The sequence below is a fragment of the Hyperolius riggenbachi genome, chromosome 3 (assembly GCF_040937935.1).
Source record: "Hyperolius riggenbachi isolate aHypRig1 chromosome 3, aHypRig1.pri, whole genome shotgun sequence".
NCBI classification, from domain to species: Eukaryota; Metazoa; Chordata; class Amphibia; order Anura; family Hyperoliidae; genus Hyperolius; species Hyperolius riggenbachi.
The window spans coordinates 345,492,143-345,511,146 of NC_090648.1; the positions used below are offsets into that span (position 1 = coordinate 345,492,143).

Here is a 19,004-nt window from a genome sequence, read left to right on the forward strand (position 1 = left end):
TGGCCAACCGTGGCAGACTACATGTTTTACTTATGACAGGTTTACTTTAATTAAGAAATTGCTTAGTGCTTATTTATACATTGGCATTTCTTGGTAATTTAGTGTTTGAGAATGTTAATTTCATGTTTCTGTTATGTTGCAGGTTCCCCCCAGGAGTTGTGGGAGTAGCTGCTCCAGGACACCCAGCTACAGTGGAAGGGCTGGTGGCCACCCCACACCCTCTGATCCCTTCTGTTTCTCACACTCCATCACCTGGACAGACCAGCAAACCTGACCCAGACAGAGAGATTCCTACTGACCAGTAGCAATACTGCACCTAGTTTGGTTCCCCTTTTATTGTTTGTTTATGCTTTTTGTTTTCTTTCTTTGATTTTTTTTTAAATCACCACTCCCATATTTGTGCTCTGTTCCCCTCCCCCCTTCCCCAGTGTGTTTTGGGGGACATGGGCAGGAATCCAGGTTTTGTTCAGCAGCTTTACCCAGTTGATGGAATCAGGCTGCAAGCCCTGAGGTGTATCATCTCTCCTCACACCGGATAGGAGAATGTTCTTACCAATGTCTGGAAACCTTTAGATATTGCCTTTCAACAGATCTATTTTTTAACTGATTTAGTTTTACGTGAAATACAATACGGGTGGGTTGTGCTTCTGTGTGCTGGGGTATGCTGATCTCTTCTGCTTCCTCGAGTACAAGACATGCCCAGTTGTCTCAGGGAGCTGAGGCATCACCAATTCCTTATAGGTCGTAGGTAATTGCATGTTAACCATTTCAAGGCTATAGGAACTCTAATGTATTTATCAAGTCAGTTGTTGTTCTTCCTAACTGAGGTTGACTTAAGCAGTGGGGGAACATTTTCATTCTTTTTTTATAATAGAATCATTGAAACAAGCAAGGACGCAAAATAACTTGTTAATTAATGAACTGTATGTATTGGGGCCTATACTGTAAGTGGAGTCATAGAGATCCTTGCAACCCTCTCTGCAAGAAAACAATAACTGGATAGTGACTGGTGTTTTCTGCATACCAGCTGCAAGTCTCATGTTGTGGAAGGGGTTACAACTGGGTTTGATTATTGATTTGGTTGTTCTCCACTATTACATCTATTTGGTGTATTGGGTGGTTATTGTATGGAGCTATCAAGGCTGTTTGCACATTACCCTATTAAATTCACAGCTGTATGGCCATTTGTATGACGCGGCATCAACACTGAAGTCAGGGCCTATATTAACATGGGGAGACTTGCCTATATCAGTATGGGCACATTGTTCTAGGAGTGTAATTTGTGTTATGTGCATACCTTTTCTCCTTTTTGAGTTATTGTAACTGGATGTTGGTAGAAAAAACAAGATTCGGTTTTGCCAGACCGTATGCACAGCTCTGTGTAGCTTGGGCTCAGCTCCTTTCAGTATATGACTTCAAGCCTGCAGGGCCAGTGCTTCCATAGGGGCAACCTAGCTAATTGCCTAGGGGCCATAAACTCCTCAGGGGCCTCCAAATCAGGCATTGTAGAGGTTAGAACATATTTATGGTCAGCACCCAAATCAGGCATTGTAGAGGTTAGAACATATTTATGGTCAGCACCTAAATCAGGCATTGTAGAGGTTAGAACATATTTATGGTCAGCACCGTACAAAAAGTAATAGGCCCCACATTATTGCCCAGGGCCCCATTTTACCTAAAACCGTCCCTGCACACGCCCACATGCCTGTGTTTGCCTTCTTGCTAAATGAATAGGCAGTGTGTGATATTTTCTGCCTGGACTAGGCTATGAATTCGAAACATTTTCTGTTATTGAGCTCATTGGCATTTTTAATGTGGAATATAATACCCCTCATTACTGCAAATATATTTATTATTTTATATTTTTTATTATGACCTTTCTGTTTGTACATTTGTAAGTATGTGTTACGACATAGGCTTGATACTTTAACTGACTCGTCCCCAACCAGTGGCTAATGACCAGAAATGTCTCTCTGCAGCCTCTCACCAACTGCTTAGTGTCAGTATGTCTGAACCTTAGGGTTTGGTATGAAGTGATATAACTCGGCAATGTAAATAGGTTTTTGTTTTTTCTAATTTTTTTTGTAATTTTTTTTCCTTTTTAAAGAAACTTGAAATGAAAGGCTGCCATATTTTATTTCATTTTAACAAATTTCAGTGGCTTGGCTGTCATGATGATCTTTTGACTTAAGAAGCATCTTAAAGGTTGTTAGAGGCAATGGATCAGCACAGTAGCTAAGGAGGTAGGATTTGTTATATGGAGTTAGCATAGAGAGCTGCCATATTTCTTTCACTTTAAGTTTACTTTTTATTCATACACATACAGGCACCTGCACAATGTTAGTTTACTATAAAGACCTGCTCTGACCATGCTTCTGAACAGGATGTAAATGTTTAATCCTCTCAAACTATTAGTGTAGCCTTTCAGGGCTTTCAAGTAATATACAAAGTGTACATTCTCTTCTGATTACTTCTTGAAGTGAGGAATCTTCTATAAAGCTGCAGCAGGCCTCTTCTCATTTGGGGATTGACTGCATCTGTGTGGTCCTTTCCTCATATTTTCTATCATTGGTTTAAAGGTACAGGTGGAGTCCAGTGATAGTTATAGGGAAGCCAGAACTGCCAGTAGGAGCAGAGGTGCTGGCAATTGTGAGCTGAGCGAGGGGGACTGCTGGAGGCTTAATTAGGATTCCGTCACTAGGAACATTTGCAGACGGTAATACCTGCATCTGTAACTTTGCTTATTAGTTAAAAGCTCTGTATACAGGCTTGACTGCCATCGCACGAAACAAACCAGGAACGATGCGTCTCTCAAGAATCTTTTAAAAAATGGGTACCAACTATGGTAAAAGACAGCGATTAACACCCATGTAGACTGATCTGGTGTTGCGGATCAGTTCGGACAATAATCCATGTTAGTCCATCGTAGCGATCATTAATAAACAATTGCTCCATTTACACAACTCCTATGTGGCTAGCTACACTGCAGTTTAGCACTTCTGCTAATGATCCGATCGGTAGATCGCTGTGCCGCCCTTGAATTAATCTGCCAGGGGTTGCTCATTTTGCTATGATGGGGGTTGAGCATGTGTACAGAACTTAAACCTTTGGAGCTGTGCTTATCGTTGTTTAGTTGGGCTTTCATTAGTTTCTGTGTCTTTTAATCTGCTGTCCCAAGATCAGTTCACATTGTGTGAATGGCAATGAGTTCTGTTGCCTCTTATTTGGCACTGATCTGTGTAGTGTATAAAGCCTTTTCCCAGCTCTTCAGCAAAGTTTGACACTAAAAGAATGCCATAGAAGCTGTCTATATTACTGCCAGATGTAGGGGCTGATTTATAAAGCTGCTATGCATAACCATTTAATTTATTACTACATATTTTTGCAGCTTCTTAATCTCTGGTTATTTATTGTGGTATTTATAAAACTAAGATAAAAGATCTACAGAGAATTGTAGTGATAAAATAGAAGGGATAAAGGCCATTCAAAAGCATTAGTATAGATTCAGGCATTGATAAGTTGGTGAAAATGTTGTGGTGGAACACCAGCAAAAGCCAGCAGGAAGATGGCCAGTTCAGTCTTCCAACCATTGCATTGCATTAGTATTGCCACCTTCAAATTGGTGATGCAAACGCAGAGCAGTCGAGGCAGAAGTAATGCTTATCACTACTTTATAAATACCACTTCTTACCTATTTTCATTTGGAAATCTTCATTAAGGTGGCCATACATGGTACAATTTTTCAATTAGATAATTTAGTTCGATTATTCTGTTAGATCGAATATAAAGATTTTTCCAGCATGTCCGATCATTTTTCCCGAAAAAACGGGATAATCGTTCGAATTTCTTGATCGAAAATAAAAAAAATTTCAACTTTCATTCAATTCGATCATTTAGATCGAATAAACGGGAAAATCGAACGTTTTTATTGTACCGTGTATGGCCACCATTAACGAGATCCTGAGGTAAGAGTGATATGGAGGCTGCCATATTTATTTGCTTTTAAACAATACCAGTTGCCTGGCTGTCCTCCTGATCCTGTGTGTCTAATGCTGGATACACACGTTGAGATTCCCCAACATGCTCGATTCGGATTTCGATCGTTTCTGCCGTCGATCTGGCATACTTAACATGCAAACCGACGGCAGAAACTATCGAAATCCGAATCGAGCATGTTGGAAATAATCGAATCGATCAGTTAGATCCCGCAAATCGCACGGGAAATCTCAACGTGTGTATCCAGCATAATACTTTTAGCCATAGACCTTGAACAAGCATATGCAGATTAGGTACTCTTACTCAGATTTTCCTGGATTAGCAATATGCTTGTTCCAGGGTTTTGATTCAGAAGATCAGCAGGACTGCCAGTCAATTCATATTGTTTATAAGGAAATAAATAAGACAGCCTCCATATCACTCTCACCTCAGGTATCCTTTAAGTCCTGCCACTATAGTCATTCAGATATAAGTCTCATCATTGTGCACTTAAAGTGTATCAGAGACGTTAAAAAAAAAAAATTTGATACTTACCCGGGGCTTCCTCCAGCCCATAAGCACCGCTGAATCCCTCACCGGTTTCCCGGGTTGCTCTGTTCAGCCGCAGTCGGCCTCGGTACCTGGCTAAGTCGTGTCAGTCGGGGTCTTCTGCTCATGCGCGGACCCCGACTGGCGCATCTTAGACATTTACTGGGGTTGATTGCAGCTCAACGAAGGCATGCAGGACGGTGAGGGACTCAGTGGTGCTTATGGGGCTGGAGGAAGCCCCGGGTAAGTAAATCTTTTTTTTTTTTTTTTTTTAACACGACTCTGGTTACTATTAATCTTGCTTTATGAATCGGAAATAGCAGTGTAAAATTTAAAGTGGATAAGTTACCAGAAATAGTTTTCACTGACTTATCACAGCTCTATATATCAGCCTTTAATTTGTTTTTGCTTCTGCTATTTTATTTTTTGATTGTTGCATAACAATTCATTTTAAAGTGAAACTCCAGTATTGCTGGAACAAAGCAATCCCTACTGTTCAGATCTGTGCATTGGAGCGATTACTGGCGAACCTTATTATAGCTTGCTTGCATGTAAGCATGTAAAACACAGTAATTTCATGGGTGTCTAAGGACATCTGTGCTGAAAAGCAAACATTCAGCTTACCTGGGGCGTCTTCCAGCCCCTAGTACCCTATGTGGCTCCTCGCTGCAGTTCCGCTGCCCTCCAGTGTGCTGCTAGCCCCTCTGAAAGATCACCGACCACAGTTGTGGTCCTGGGCTTTTGCGCATGTCTGAGTGCCTCTCTATCGCACTCCTGTGGTCAGGAAGGTTCAGCGCTTGCATAATTTCAATCTTATTAAACTGTGCAAGCGCAGAATGCTCCTGGCCATGGGAGAATGATCGAGAAAGAAATGCGCCTGGAGATGTTAGTGGCGCATGGGAATGCTGCGGATCTGCAGCAAGGGCCCACATAGAATACTAGGGACAGGAAGAAGCCCCAGGTAAGTAAAGATTAACATTTCCTTTTCAGCTTGGATTAGGCCTGAACGATTTTAGGAAAAGATTGAATTGCATGATTTCTGCCAGAAAATGCGAATTCGAATTGATTCACAATTTTCGATACACAGCGATGGATCAGCACACCGATGGTGAGTATGAGTGCCCCAGTATAGTTTAGTCAGCTTTAGGTGCCTCAGTAAAGGTTAGCTATCTATAGGTGCCGCAGGACAGGTTAGCCAGTATAGGTGTCGCAGTACAGGTTAGCCAGTATAGGTGTCGCAGTACAGGTTAGCCAGTATAGGTGCCGCAGTACAGGTTAGCCCAGGGCTGGGCAAACTTTGAGCGGACCGAGTCGCGTTCCTAAGATTTTCCCTGTCCTTTCCCACCTCCCTCCCTACAGAGTCTCGAGCAGGCGGTAACAGGCGAGACTTAAAACTCACCTGATCGCCATCCAGCGTCACGTCTCCATGGCAGCAGGGTGTCACATGACATGACGTCAGGACATGCCAGCGTATTACACGCTGGTTCGTCCCTTCATGTCATGTGACGCCCTGTTGGCATGGAGACGCAGCGCTGGACAGCGATCAGGTAAGTTTTACGTCTTCCCCGTTACTGCTCTCTCTTGATTCTGCAGGGGGGGGGGGGGGGGGGGGAGAGGATCCAGCAGGCCGTAGTTTGCCCAGTACTGGGTTATATAGATAGATAAATAGATGGATATAGTCTCCCCCTCGCTGCCACTGGTACCTGCTCTGCTCCGGCTCCCTCTTCCAGAAAGTCCCACTCCCCCTCGCCTCATTACCGTGTGGTAAGTTGCTGTGAAGAGGCAACGAATGTTCGCTCAGTAACGGCAAGGCCTTTGACAGGAAGTGACATCACATCACTTCCTGGCAGCCATCGTTACTGCGCAATGCTGGCTGCCACTTCACAGTGCTTACCACATGGCTGCGTAATATGTTGGCGCTTTATAAATACAATAAATAAATAAAATAAATGTGGCAAGGGGGATCGGGACTTTCTGGAGAAGGGAGTCCGAGCAGAGCAGGTACCAGTGGCAGCGCGAAAAACCGCAGGTTTTGACGATCTCAGGATCGTCTTGCCCCTAATTGCGATTTCAGTTTAAAAACTGAAAATCGTTCAGCCCTAGCTTGGATGCCCTTTCAGGCCCCGTTCACACCTGAGCGTTTTGCTGGCGAGTTCGGCAAAACGCTCAAGCGCTAGCGCTTTTAAAAGCGATAGTGCAATAGAAACCTATGGGCCCGTTCTCACTTGGGCATTTGTTAATCGCCTGCGATTAATGCAAATCGCTCAAGAAAAATTTGTATCCTGCACCATTTTCAGGCGATTTTCCAGCGATTGCTTTAGTGCTACAGAAACACTAATCGCGATCGTGGAAAATTGCCCCAAGTGTGAATGACGATTTTTGGCATTAATCGCCAAAAATCGCCAGAGCAAAATGCTAGCAAAATCACTAGCGTTTTGTGTTTTGCAAGTGTGAATGGGCCCTAACAGAGACTTTCAGCACATTAGACCAGGTGTAGAAAATAAGTTATAAGCTTTTACTCTGTGCATATAATTAATCATGCAGCAAGACGGGGACTTTCAAGATACTCTGTACTTCACAAAGAAGTACAGATTTCAGGCTGACCAAGAGGGTCAATCTTGGTAATTCATAGCTGGCTGCCAACTGAAATGTACACGGATACATCTGTAGTAATTGGTGCATAAGTTGTCCCCTGAATTTGGTCTCCCCTCCATGGATCTGATGTAATGGATCATTCTTTCCTTTCTGCAATTTACATTTTGGGAGCTTCCTTTGAAGTTTCTGGAGCAGGACGCCATTTGCTCATCCTCCCTTCTCCATAGAATAGAGCGCTTGGCCAGGACCTGCAGCATCTGTGATATGCCAACACTTCCTACTGACAGGATCAATAATGAGCATTTATTTCATTGTTGATGATAAGAATCCACTTTCATTAAAAATGCTACAAAATACATCAGTGCTGCAGAAGTTTTTTTGTAATTTAATATTAAAAATATTTTTCCATTTGTTTGCAGCCAGCTGTGAATTTTTAAAACTAACCAGTAGCTCAAACATTGTACTTATTTGTGAGCCTGAAAACACGAATAGCAATATGTCCCAAGTGTCCTACACCCACAGGGGGTTATAAGTAATGCTATTAAAAACAAAAATAAAACTGTGTCCCTAAATTAGGCTTTAGGGGTGGATAGAGATTTTCTTAAGGGGCCCATACACCTAACGATTTTCCCGCCGATATACGGCCGATTCGATCACAGTGATCAAATCGGCTGTGAAATTGCCACGCACACCGCTGACAGAACGATCGATTTCCGTCCGAAATCAATCGTTCCCGTCGATCCGTCTGTGCAGAAGCTTTTTCTCGATCGCCGGTTCGGGAGTGCGTGGATAGCGGCGTTTGAATGCCCGACGACCGACGCAATACAGCGGGTATACATTACCTGTTCCGGCCGGCGCGAGTCCCCTGGTCTCTGCTGTCTTCTCCGCTCTGGTCTGGTCGGGTCTCCGGCATGCTTCACTTCTTCCTGCCTGGCAGGAAGTTTAAACAGTAGAGGGCGCTCTACTGTTTAAACTTCCTGCCGGGCAGGAAGAAGTGAAGCATGCCGGAGACCAGAGCGGAGAAGAAGACGGAAGAGCCCTGGGAGTCGCGCCGGCGGAGTAGGTAATGTATGCGGGGGGGGGGGGGGAGCAGCGGCAGCACGACTACCACCACAGATTGTGAACAGTTTCAGGCTGAAATCGGTTCACAATCTGTTTGCAGTAAGGTGGCCATACGATCCCTCTCTGATCAGATTCGATCAGAGAGTGATCTATCTGTTGGTCGAATCTGATGGCAAATCGACCAGTGTATGGCCACCTTTATTAGCATTGCCCATTCGTGACAGTCTTCGTATGAAATGTCACTTGATCTTTCATATTTGCTGGCTAATGTGGCTACTGTAGTGAAGGTAAGCAATGAAAGCTGCTGCAGTCACCTGCAAGGGAGTAGCCTGGTGAAAAAGACCCCCTGTTTTAATCCACAAGTGCATGGGGTGCATATTCTGTACCTGCTTCTACTATTTGCAGAGTTTTCACTAACTTCTGTGTGTAATGAAGCGAATTCCAACAGGCTGAGGGCAAAGAGATACTGACTGTATTTTCCTTACTGTAGGTATATATAATTTGTTTATGTTGTATCATTTATCTATACCTTTTTATTACTCATTATTCTTGATGTCTTATTTGTGGTGTTCTGCAGCACTCATCCACCTGATCTGCTACAACCTAAAAAGTGGCTTCTATGGCTCTGTAAACCAGCAAGGCAGAAATACCATTCATATGTAAATACTGCAGGTTTTTTTTGTATATAAAATGTCTATCCAGGGACTTAAAGGATACCTTGTACCCTTATAAAATGTCTTTCCAGGGACTTAAAGGATACCTTGTACCCTTCTAAAAAAAATGACATACTTGCCTAAGAAGAGGGAAGGCTCTGAATCCTTAAAGGGACCCTGAGTCATAAGAAAGAAAACTGGACTTATCTGGGGTTTCCTCCAGCCCACCATACTTAGCAAAGTCCCTAACCCCCTTCACGGTCCCGCTGGCAGCTCTGTTAATGCGCTGACTTCGGGTGAAGTCACGTGCTAGCCCCCGCTGCGTAGCCATCGCATTATCACGCTGGCTGCCGAAAGAGTCCTGCGCGGTTCAGTCTTTAGAGAACCACGCATGCGCAGGACTGTTACGGCGGCCAACATGATGACACGATGGGTACGCATCGGAAGCAAGCATGCGCGACTTCACACACAGTTGGCGCATTACCGGAGTCACCAGCAGGACCGCGGAGGGGACCAGGAGGATGCCGGGGTCCTCCCGGGCAATGGTGGGCTGGAGGTAGCCCCAGGTAAGTCCAGTTTTCTTTTTATGACACCACTCGGGGTCCCTTTAAGAGCCTTTCTAATCCTCTCTGCATACCCTCATTCCATCTCCAGGCCCCATTGCAGTGGCCTGACTTTAATGTCGAAGTCTTCAGGTCTCCTACAAAAGCTTTGGAATTACTTGGGTCTCCAAGCACTTCCGAAGATGCAGCCGGCGGAAAATGTAAATGGGAGATAGCGGGGGAACAAGGAGACCAAGAGAGCACCTGGAAGGCTCTATAGCAGTGGTCCTCAAACTAAGGCCCGTGGGCTGAATGCGGCCCCCTTAGGCTTTTTTACCGGCCCCCCACAAACAAAATGTTTTACTTATAGATGCGGTCAGCTACATCTTTAAATATTGGTGGTCCACACATAGAATAGCAGTGCTGGCACCACCCATTCACATGGAAGCCAGAAAGCAGTAATTCGCTGGTTTCCAATCAAATTCCACATCAGGTGACACTGCTGTCCAATTGGACTTCAGGTTGTCACCTGGGTATGCTTCACTGTCTGGCCTGCAAAGACATCATTTTATGTATACTCCGGTCCCCCAGCAGTCTGAAGTATGTTGACCTGGCCCTTGACCCAAAACGTTTGGGGACCCCTGCTCTATAAGATCCAGAGCCTTCCCTCTTCTTTGAGTATTTTTATTTAGAAGGCAACCGGTATTCTTTAATTTGATAGTAACTCTTAGTAATAAATTGAGCTGTCTTTTCCCTGATTTTGCTTTAGCTACCACTGTACACAGCTGTGTTCTTTTATATAATGCTATCTTGTGAACCTGTTTTGGCCATTAACTAAAGGACAACTGTACTGATTTTTGGGAAACCATGGTGAGACGCTTTTGTGCTATTTATTATATAAACCCCTTGTTAGATGATTGTTGTGAAGCAATCTGCATTATGGTGGCCACTAATGATCCAACCTGTCTCAATGATTAATTCAATATATTCACTCAATTTACCCTCATACTACATAGATTTGGTAAGATTAGGACAAAAAGATTGTATCATAAGTGGCCACCTTTAGTGACAGGACTGAGAGAGCCAATTTTTGTCAAAAAGTTGAAGTAGCAGCTTATGTACTAGCTTCTACTTGGTAGTCTCCAAGTTTTCTAAAGCTATCTCATAAGATTTTCCTTGAATGTTTGTACTGTTGTCAGTCACCTGACATTACTACCTTTCCTGGTTGTGATCCATCAAGTCAAATCGCTGTCCTCTGATGCCTATTCTTGTGGGGGATGTTGATGGAAGTTTCTGTAGCATGAAGTTGCTGGTATGTCTCCCCATCCCTATCTCCATAAAACAGAACATGCTGTTGGACTGGGAATTCAACAGCTTGTCTCTACAACGTTTATACCAAAACTGCTAAAGGATATGATTTATATAGTATGTACCTCAACGCAAATGTTAATAACATTGTTGGTACTAGAGTATGGGATAGCAGACACCGCATAGATGCTTTCTTTCCTCGCCACAAGTTTATTGTATATAGACTTAATACAATAACATTTGTTAACCACTTTTCTCCCATAGGACTCAAAGCACATAAGACTTAAGGCCCTTTTCCACTAGCAATAGCAATCCCAAATGCCAGCGACTGCGATTTTTCATAATTTTGTTATGAGATTGCAATTACGATTTTTCATTTGCATTGCATTATCCCTCTTAAAATCGCTCCAGAAAGCGATTGCGATTTGCAAATCGAATCACTATAGTGGAAAATACTTCTCATGATATTTATGATAAAGTAGCAACCCTAGCGATTTAAAAATCACTAGCGATTTGCGATTTTGTGATTCAGCTGTGCAGTGGAAAAAGACCCTTATAGTCTGTCGTTCTTTTTTGTTGCTACTTATCAGACACATGAATTGTATGCTGTTCCGTCTTTGCTTGAGGATATACAATAGCCTATTTGATGCCTGGATGTGCAGCTGCTGCAGTGTTCTGTGTGCATCAGATCACAGCACTTCCAGTCAGAGGCTCTGCCCACAATAGCAGCTGCTCCTCCAGGTCTCTGAGAGGCTGTGGCAATAGCTTGGGCAAGTCTGGTGTAGTAGTCCTGTCTCTTGCCTGACAGATTGAAACAGAGAAGTCCATAGACTGGACAAAGGAAGTGCAGTAAACCCCCCGTTATCTAGAACTCGGCCAGAATTCTCAAGCAACCAGAAAAAAATCCTGGCCTTGCAGAATGCCTAAATCCACTTTTACACTTCTTTATACAGTAATAAACCTCTGTTACATTGTCTGTCCTTTTTATAATTTGTTTTCAATTGTATTTCAACAATAATACAGAGTTTATGGAAAGTACACAGTATGGGGTATAGCACTGTTTTTTAGTTATGCCTGTTTGTAACATTGACTCTCTAGCAACCAGAAAGCACACTTATCCAGCATCAAATGATCTCTGTAGGTGCTGGAAAATGGGGGTTTTACTGTACATGGCATTTGTTTTCTCCTACTGCTTCAAACGTACTGAAATGTTGACGTTGGGAAGCTACCAAGTAACAGCCAATAGGTTAGCTGCTGATTCAGCTCCATAATGTAAATATCTCTCCCAGTCACCTTGCCATTGCAGATTGCCTCTCATAGGGCAGCTAACAAAAAACTTATTTTTATAAAAAAATAAAAGCACTTAGGCATGATTAGTTTTTATTTGGATTTTAGAAGGGTGTTAAGGTGTGCTCAAGAAAATACTATAGTAGTCCTTTAATGCAAGTCTGTCAGAAGGTTGTACAATTCAAGCTGAGCATATTATGGACCAGTACTTAGCTTGAAGTTCGTCTAAAGTAAATGCTATCTGCAGTGTCATTGGGCACCAGCCACCTATTAGTATGAGATGGTATACATTACCTGTCACACCTTTTCAATTTTTAGTGTTTATTACTGTCAGATGTTCTTCTGTTGTAAAGATTTTCCAGTTACTGTTGACAGCAAAAAATGTTTTTGCTTTATTCTAAACTTTAAAAAAAATAAAATACATTAATTTCACTTTAAGAGAAACCAGAGACAATGTAAAATAAGTTTTATACATACCTGGGGCTTTCTCCAGCCCCATGCGCACGGATCGCTCCCACGCCGGCGTCCTCAGCCTTCTGTTTCGCTAGTAACGTGACTTCGGCCAGTCTGCACAAGAGAAGTGTGCTTTCTACGTATCTCTCTGGCACCCGCCAGCGCACTTCTCTTGCGCAGAATGGCGGAAGTTACGAGACCCGGTACCAGTGATACAGAAGACTGAGGACAGCGGCGTGGGAGCGATCTGTGCGCATTGGGCTGGAGGAAGCACCAGGTATGTATAAAACATTTCTAAAGTCTCTGGTACACTTTAAGTGTCTTAAGTTTCTGGGAAGCCAGTACATATATCTTTGTATAATTTAGCTATATTATGATGAATTTATATAGTGAACATTTCTGCATGGCTTTACAGGTCACATTGAACAATTCATGTCTCAAAATGTCCTTGCCTCATATTCCTACCACTACCCGGGGCCAAATATTTGGGTATTCTGGGAAGAAACCCACATAAACACATGGAGAATATACATGCTCCATTCACATAATGTTATAGCTGGGACTTAAAGCTTGCACTGCAGTGCTAACCATCTTACCCGCCTTGCTGCCCTGCTGGTAAATGCAACTAGGCAGTGAGTTTGTGAATCCTTCCCAAACCTATAAGATAAAAAAAAATGGCATCCCTCTAGGAGTAATATTGTTGGCATTTTCATATTCCATATATCATCAATTCACAATACAGTAGTGGAGGTGAATCAAATGTTGCACATACCTTCTTTCTGTACCTCGTTATAAAATGCAAATGTAATAAAATTGTAATCTCTCAGGATCCACTCAGTTTGCCTTGCACCTCATTTTGTTTTTTTTTGCCAATTTTCTTAGGCCTAAAAATAGTAGTGGAAAATTATATATGCAGTTTGTCAGTTTTCTTATTCATTGCAGAAGACAAAAAGATAATGTTCTACCTTGTTGAGCATAATTATATGTATGTACAATTGGGACCCCTCTGTATAATTCTGAAGGAACTTTGTCCCTTGCAGTCACATAGGTGGGGGTATTCATAAAGATTACAGCTGCACCCACACAATGACATGCTTCTGCTTGGACAACATCAGAACTGAATTGTTGGACTGAAACCCATTTTTACTGGCCATACATGTTTGTATGTTGTTGTATGATTACATTGATTTGATAATACCATCTCATCTAAACAAAATCAAGCTGGGTTAATGCTAGGAACACATCATACAATTTTGTGGCAGATTTACCTGCCAGATCAATTATTTCCAACATGTCCGATCCGAATTTTGATCGATTTTACAATTTTTTTTTTAAATTGGTTTTTCAATTGTTTTCCATAGAACTGAATGAAAATCGATCTGAAAATTGATGAGAAAAACGATCAGAAAATCGGTTGTAGTTCAGATCGGACATTGTATGATGTGTACCTAGCATAAGAATGACTGATGTCGATCATGTTCCAAATGAATGTGATCAAACTATCAAACAAGGTCACCCAGGAGTTTTCATTGAATGGAATCTGCTGATTTCAGTGTGGTTCAAGAGTATTTTTTTATTTTCACTAGCAATTGATATCAAATGAACTGCATAAGTTGATTACATTAAAATCTTTTCATATGTGGGCAGCATTAGATGCAGCAGGATGAGCTGGTTTGTATTTAGAACTGGATGTGATTCTTATAGCCTGATGTGTCAGTATGTTCTCCCTGAGATCCCAGCATTACTCCAGGCCAGCATGCAAGCTCAGCTGCTGTGTGAAGACAGGACTCCAGTGTTAGAACATAATAACACATCACGTTCTATCCAATTGATTTAATAAGATTGGAGAGCATAAATGATCTTCTGTTCATTACCTGGAATCCTAAAAATGTCTCTATTAGGGGGCAAAAGTCACCTGGGCCATGTCAAACTTGGTAAAGGTGCTGTTAAGTTCAAAAATGAGCTGCATGGGCAGGATTTATAATATCAAATAAGATCTCAGTGGAAGTGCCACACTTGTATATTTTATTGACTATAATGTACTAATCTTTTACATAAAACCCCAGTTGTTCCCAGGGCTGTAGGCTTTGCCCGTGTAATAGGAGGCCATATTTAAAGTGCTAATGTATTTATTCTCAAGTGTGGTCAGATGTTTTAACAGGCCCCTTTTATCAGTAATGCACTGTTTTGATTACTTATTTTTAGGCCAGTTTTTCAAATACTGCCCTGTGCAATCCATTGTCTACATTAAAAAACTGCCTGTATTTATCAATACGTGCAGTTTGCCAAAGTTCTGAAAGATCTGCACAGTAAATACAGAATGTATAGTGGTCTGTGGGTGTGGCGCAAGACACACTTTAGAAGCTGATATTTCAGGTACAGTTTAGCCCTTAATTAGAACGTACTCTTAACACTTCAAACGAACCAGCTCAGAGTTGCAGATCATGTATTTTCTCCAAGATTAGTAAATCAGTTCCTCTGTATCTTTTTCTTGCATCCTTTCAGCACTGTAAGTTTTACTACAGTGTCAGCTTTTGGCTTTCCTTAAAGGCATCATACAAGTGTTCACAGGTGTGCCAAGCCAACCCAAGGGCTGTACATAACAAAAATAAACCACGTCTCTAGAGGCCAATGGGGACATCAGATCTTGGTGATCTATAATATCAGGATGTAACAAAAAAACAAAAAGGGAGTACTCTAAATACCATTGGAGAGTTGGGTCTGTGTAACAGTGCAAAGCACAATGTAAACTAATAACCTTGCTGTATGCGGAAAAGGCTGGTACAATTAGGTAATATGGATGTGATCATTTCTAACTGGGATGTCTGGGAAGCAAATCACCAAAGTCTTAAGGGGTTTTTATTTTCTTTGTAATTTTTTTTTCCTCCTTTTTTTTTTCCTTTCAGCCACCCAGCACACAGAAAATAATCTCCTCGTCCTGTGAAATAACATGTATTTTATCCGCTCTCCTTTACAAGGAGCCTTTTTTTATACTGTTTAAAAACCAGCTTCATGAATCAGCTCAATGCAAGACTTTTTACGTCTCAGTATGACATGCACATCGCAGGTTTCTTTTTCTCCCATTCAAGGTTTTTGTGGCTGACTAGGGGTTCATAAGTTCTGGTTATGGCAAATCAGCTTGATAGATAAGGAGAGGGCCCTCGTGATAATCTGTGAATACAGACCATGCATTAACTATTTGGATAGTAGCTTTAATACCTTGCATTATAGTATTGATTTTGTTCTATCCTCTTTACGTGGGATTCTGTTATTTTTGGTTATTTCCCCTGTAATTTCCCATGTGACATGGGATAACATGAGGGTCTTTTGTTAACCCTCTTCAAAGACTCCTACTTCCTGGAGCTTTGCCTAGATCCGTTTCCTGTACTGGTGACGTCCCAATCTGCATGGAGAGGATATTAGAGCGTATGTTTCCCTGTACTGTGGCCCCACATCTGCAATGGGTGATCTTGTATTAACCCCGCATGGACTGAGCTGAGATGTGACCCTGTGTCCTAAAGGTGCAGTGCTGTGTGGTCAATCTTGTGTTGGTTTGTTACAGGTTATGCACAGCTGACCAGCTTTTTATAAATTACGCGGAGTGTCAGAAATATATTTTTGTAGACAATGAACAATATGCCTTTTTTCAGCTGGATAGCTAAAACTGTGAAACATTGAAAAGCTGTCTGTAAACAAGTGTTCTGTATTTTCATTGGTTATTTTTCTTTTTTTTTTTTTTTATTTGTCTGACTGCAAATACTTTAATTTTTTCCACGTATAGTACCTAGAAAATGATTTACTAGAAGATAGTTTCGTCTCCTAATCATTTCTCTATAATATTTTAATAAAGTCCTACAACCAGTGTCTTGTCTGTTGTTTTCTACTTATATGTTGCTACTATATACATTACAGGAGACTTGCCATTTAAACTATTCTGTAAATGAATCTGTTTGCTCCCAAAAGTACAGTAAAAACCTAAATTACACCCTCAGACCACAGATCTGGTCACTGCCCCTCCATTCTATTCTGGCAGTTGTAAACAGTTATTTTATCTTTTGTCTACTCAAAGTGAACCCAAGTTTTAAGGAAATGCCTAAGAAAAGGGAAACCTCTGGATCTTATAGGGCTTTCCTGGATAGCCCTCACTTGCCGCCACTTCCATCCTTAAAGGGAACCTGAAGCAAGAAGTATATGGAGACTGCCATATTTATTTCCTCTTAAACAATGCCAGTTGCCTTGCAGTCCTGCTGATCTATTTGGCTGAAACACACCAGGAACAAACATGCAGCTAATCATGTCAGATCTGACAATAATGTCAGAAACCCCCGATCTGCTGCATGCTTGTTCAGGGTTTATGGCTACAAGCATTAGAGGCAGAGGATCCGTAGGATAGTCAGGCAACTGGTATTGCTTAAAGAGGCTCTGAAGCGAGTATAAATTTACTTTTTTAACATGCAGTCATGTTAATCAGTATAACCGTTGCTAAAACGCAGCTATCCCGCGGGAAAACGAGGGGTCTTTATCCCCCAAATCCCCCCCCAACCCCCCCCCCCCCCCCCCCCTCTGCAAAATCCACAATTTTCTTGGTCGTGGATTTTGCTGCTCATGGAGGCAGAGCTATGAGCTGCAGCTCTGCCTCCATGCGTGTCAATTGCCGCACGGATCTCCGCCTCTCCCCCGCCCCTCTCTGTGAAAGCAGATTGAGAGGGGCGGTGATTGACGCGCTGAGAGGCAGAACTACAGGGCTTAGCTCTGCCTCTTCAGGAAGCGCACTCCCCCGAGCTTACAGAGAGGATTTGGGAGGTAAAGACCCCTCGCTTTGCCGCGGGATAGCGGCGTTTTAGCAGCGGTTATACTACTTAACATGACTGCCTGTTAAAAAAGTAAATTTAGACTCGCTTCAGAGTCTCTTTAAAAGGAAATTACTATGGCAGCGTCCATATACCTCTCGCTTTAGGTTCCCTTCAACATCGTCATTTTGTGTGGCTTGAACTTCCTGCACAGGTGCGGCCAAACTCGTGCCGGCACAGCAATGCTCGTGCTTGAAGAGCCAAGTTAACGTTTCTGACAAGCACTTGGGGAGGGTTGGAGGACAGAGTGGAAAGCTTCTACTGAATCCAGAGGCTTCCCTCTTCTTAGGTGAGACCTGAGAGATTTGGCTCAGGTACACTTTAGGTGTACTTTAAAGAGAGAAGCACATGGTGGCTGCCATATTTATTCTCCAGCTGCCTGGCAGCTCTCTCTTTGGTGATGACTGAATCGTACACCTGAAACATGCATACAGCTAATCCAGTCAGAAACATCTGATTTGCATTCTTCAGGGTCTGTGGCTAAAAGTATCAGGCAGAAAAGAAGTAGGACAGCTAGGCTATTTGCATTTTTTAAAGGAAAGAAATGTCAGCCTCCATGTATCTCTCACTTCAGTTATGTTTTAAAGTGAACCTGAGGTGTTAAGAAACCATTGCATTCATCCTCATGCAAAGGACTTATTAAATATCCCAGTTTTATGTTTTAAAAAGTAGATTTAATGTATTTTATTGTCTTTGATCAATGACACAGGCTTTCTTGTGTCCCACAGCTATAATATTTGAACTATTGGCCTTTGTATCTTTCTCCTGCACTCAGAAGCTGTTCTCTTCCAGGAAAGATTTTTTTTGGTTGTAACACCGTATCAGTGAGGACTACACTATAGTCTACTACACAAACAATTGAATGTGTGCATTAAACACCAAGTGAACACCTGACATATCTGGCTAAGCAAATTTGGCCTAATTTGCTATTCATGAGGCAATGCTCATGCAAATATGCATTCACTTTCGCATGCCAACTTATGCAGGGTCAAAAACCAATGCCGCAAAGCGGTCGCCCTGCGGGAATTCGTTCATGCTGCAATAAGCACTATCCAGGAGTGCCACGGGGAGGCTTCCCAATGCCTACACTATAGTCTGACTGGAGAGAAACTGTCACCCGAATGTTAACTCTTTCATGCAGAACTGGAAAAAAGGAACAAAGCCCAGTTATTTGTGTTATTTGTATGCCTTGCACGTACATACACGTCTGCCTCAATATGTTACTGTAAATGTATGTCACCTCCGGTTCTGGTTATGTGATATTTGAAACCTCTCTCTTACTAGCATCATCTCTACCCTTAGCCACTACAAACCAAGTTTTCTGTATACTTCTTTGTGTGAATAGAGATGAAATCACTAATAGTGTAGATTGAAGCACTAAGTCACAGTGGCCAGATCTCTTTATGTAGACAGCTTTGGTAGGGTACTCATGGAAATAAGAGGCGCCCAATAGTATGAAATGATTTAAATCACTGAAATGAGGCAAGAGACTGCTTACCTTAAGATGAATGTTTCAGCTTGTGTGCTTCAAAAGAATGCTTATTGCACACAAAAAAGAAAGCGTTTCGTGGGCTATAATGCCATTTCCTCATGTCAATAACGTGCTTAAAAGGTAAAGGACGATGCTAAGAGCTCCACAAATATTTAACGTTAAGTCCTATATCGGGAACTATCAAGTATGTAGACATACATTTTCAAAACAAATCTAACTCTAGTATAACACAATTTGA

General features: G+C 42.1%; 1 protein-coding gene across 2 annotated transcripts in view; it reads left to right on the forward strand.

Moving 5' to 3' along the window:
- LOC137563920 (C-terminal-binding protein 2) overlaps positions 1 to 5,894 on the forward strand; it is a 45,500-nt gene extending 39,606 nt beyond the window's left edge. For both annotated transcript variants that reach the window (XM_068277024.1, XM_068277025.1), the window contains exon 10: positions 143 to 5,894. In XM_068277024.1, the coding sequence (XP_068133125.1) occupies positions 143 to 305 (163 nt within the window). In that variant the 3' untranslated portion in view covers positions 306 to 5,894. The remainder of the gene's footprint in view (positions 1 to 142) is intronic.
- Positions 5,895 to 19,004: the final 13,110 nt, after the last annotated feature.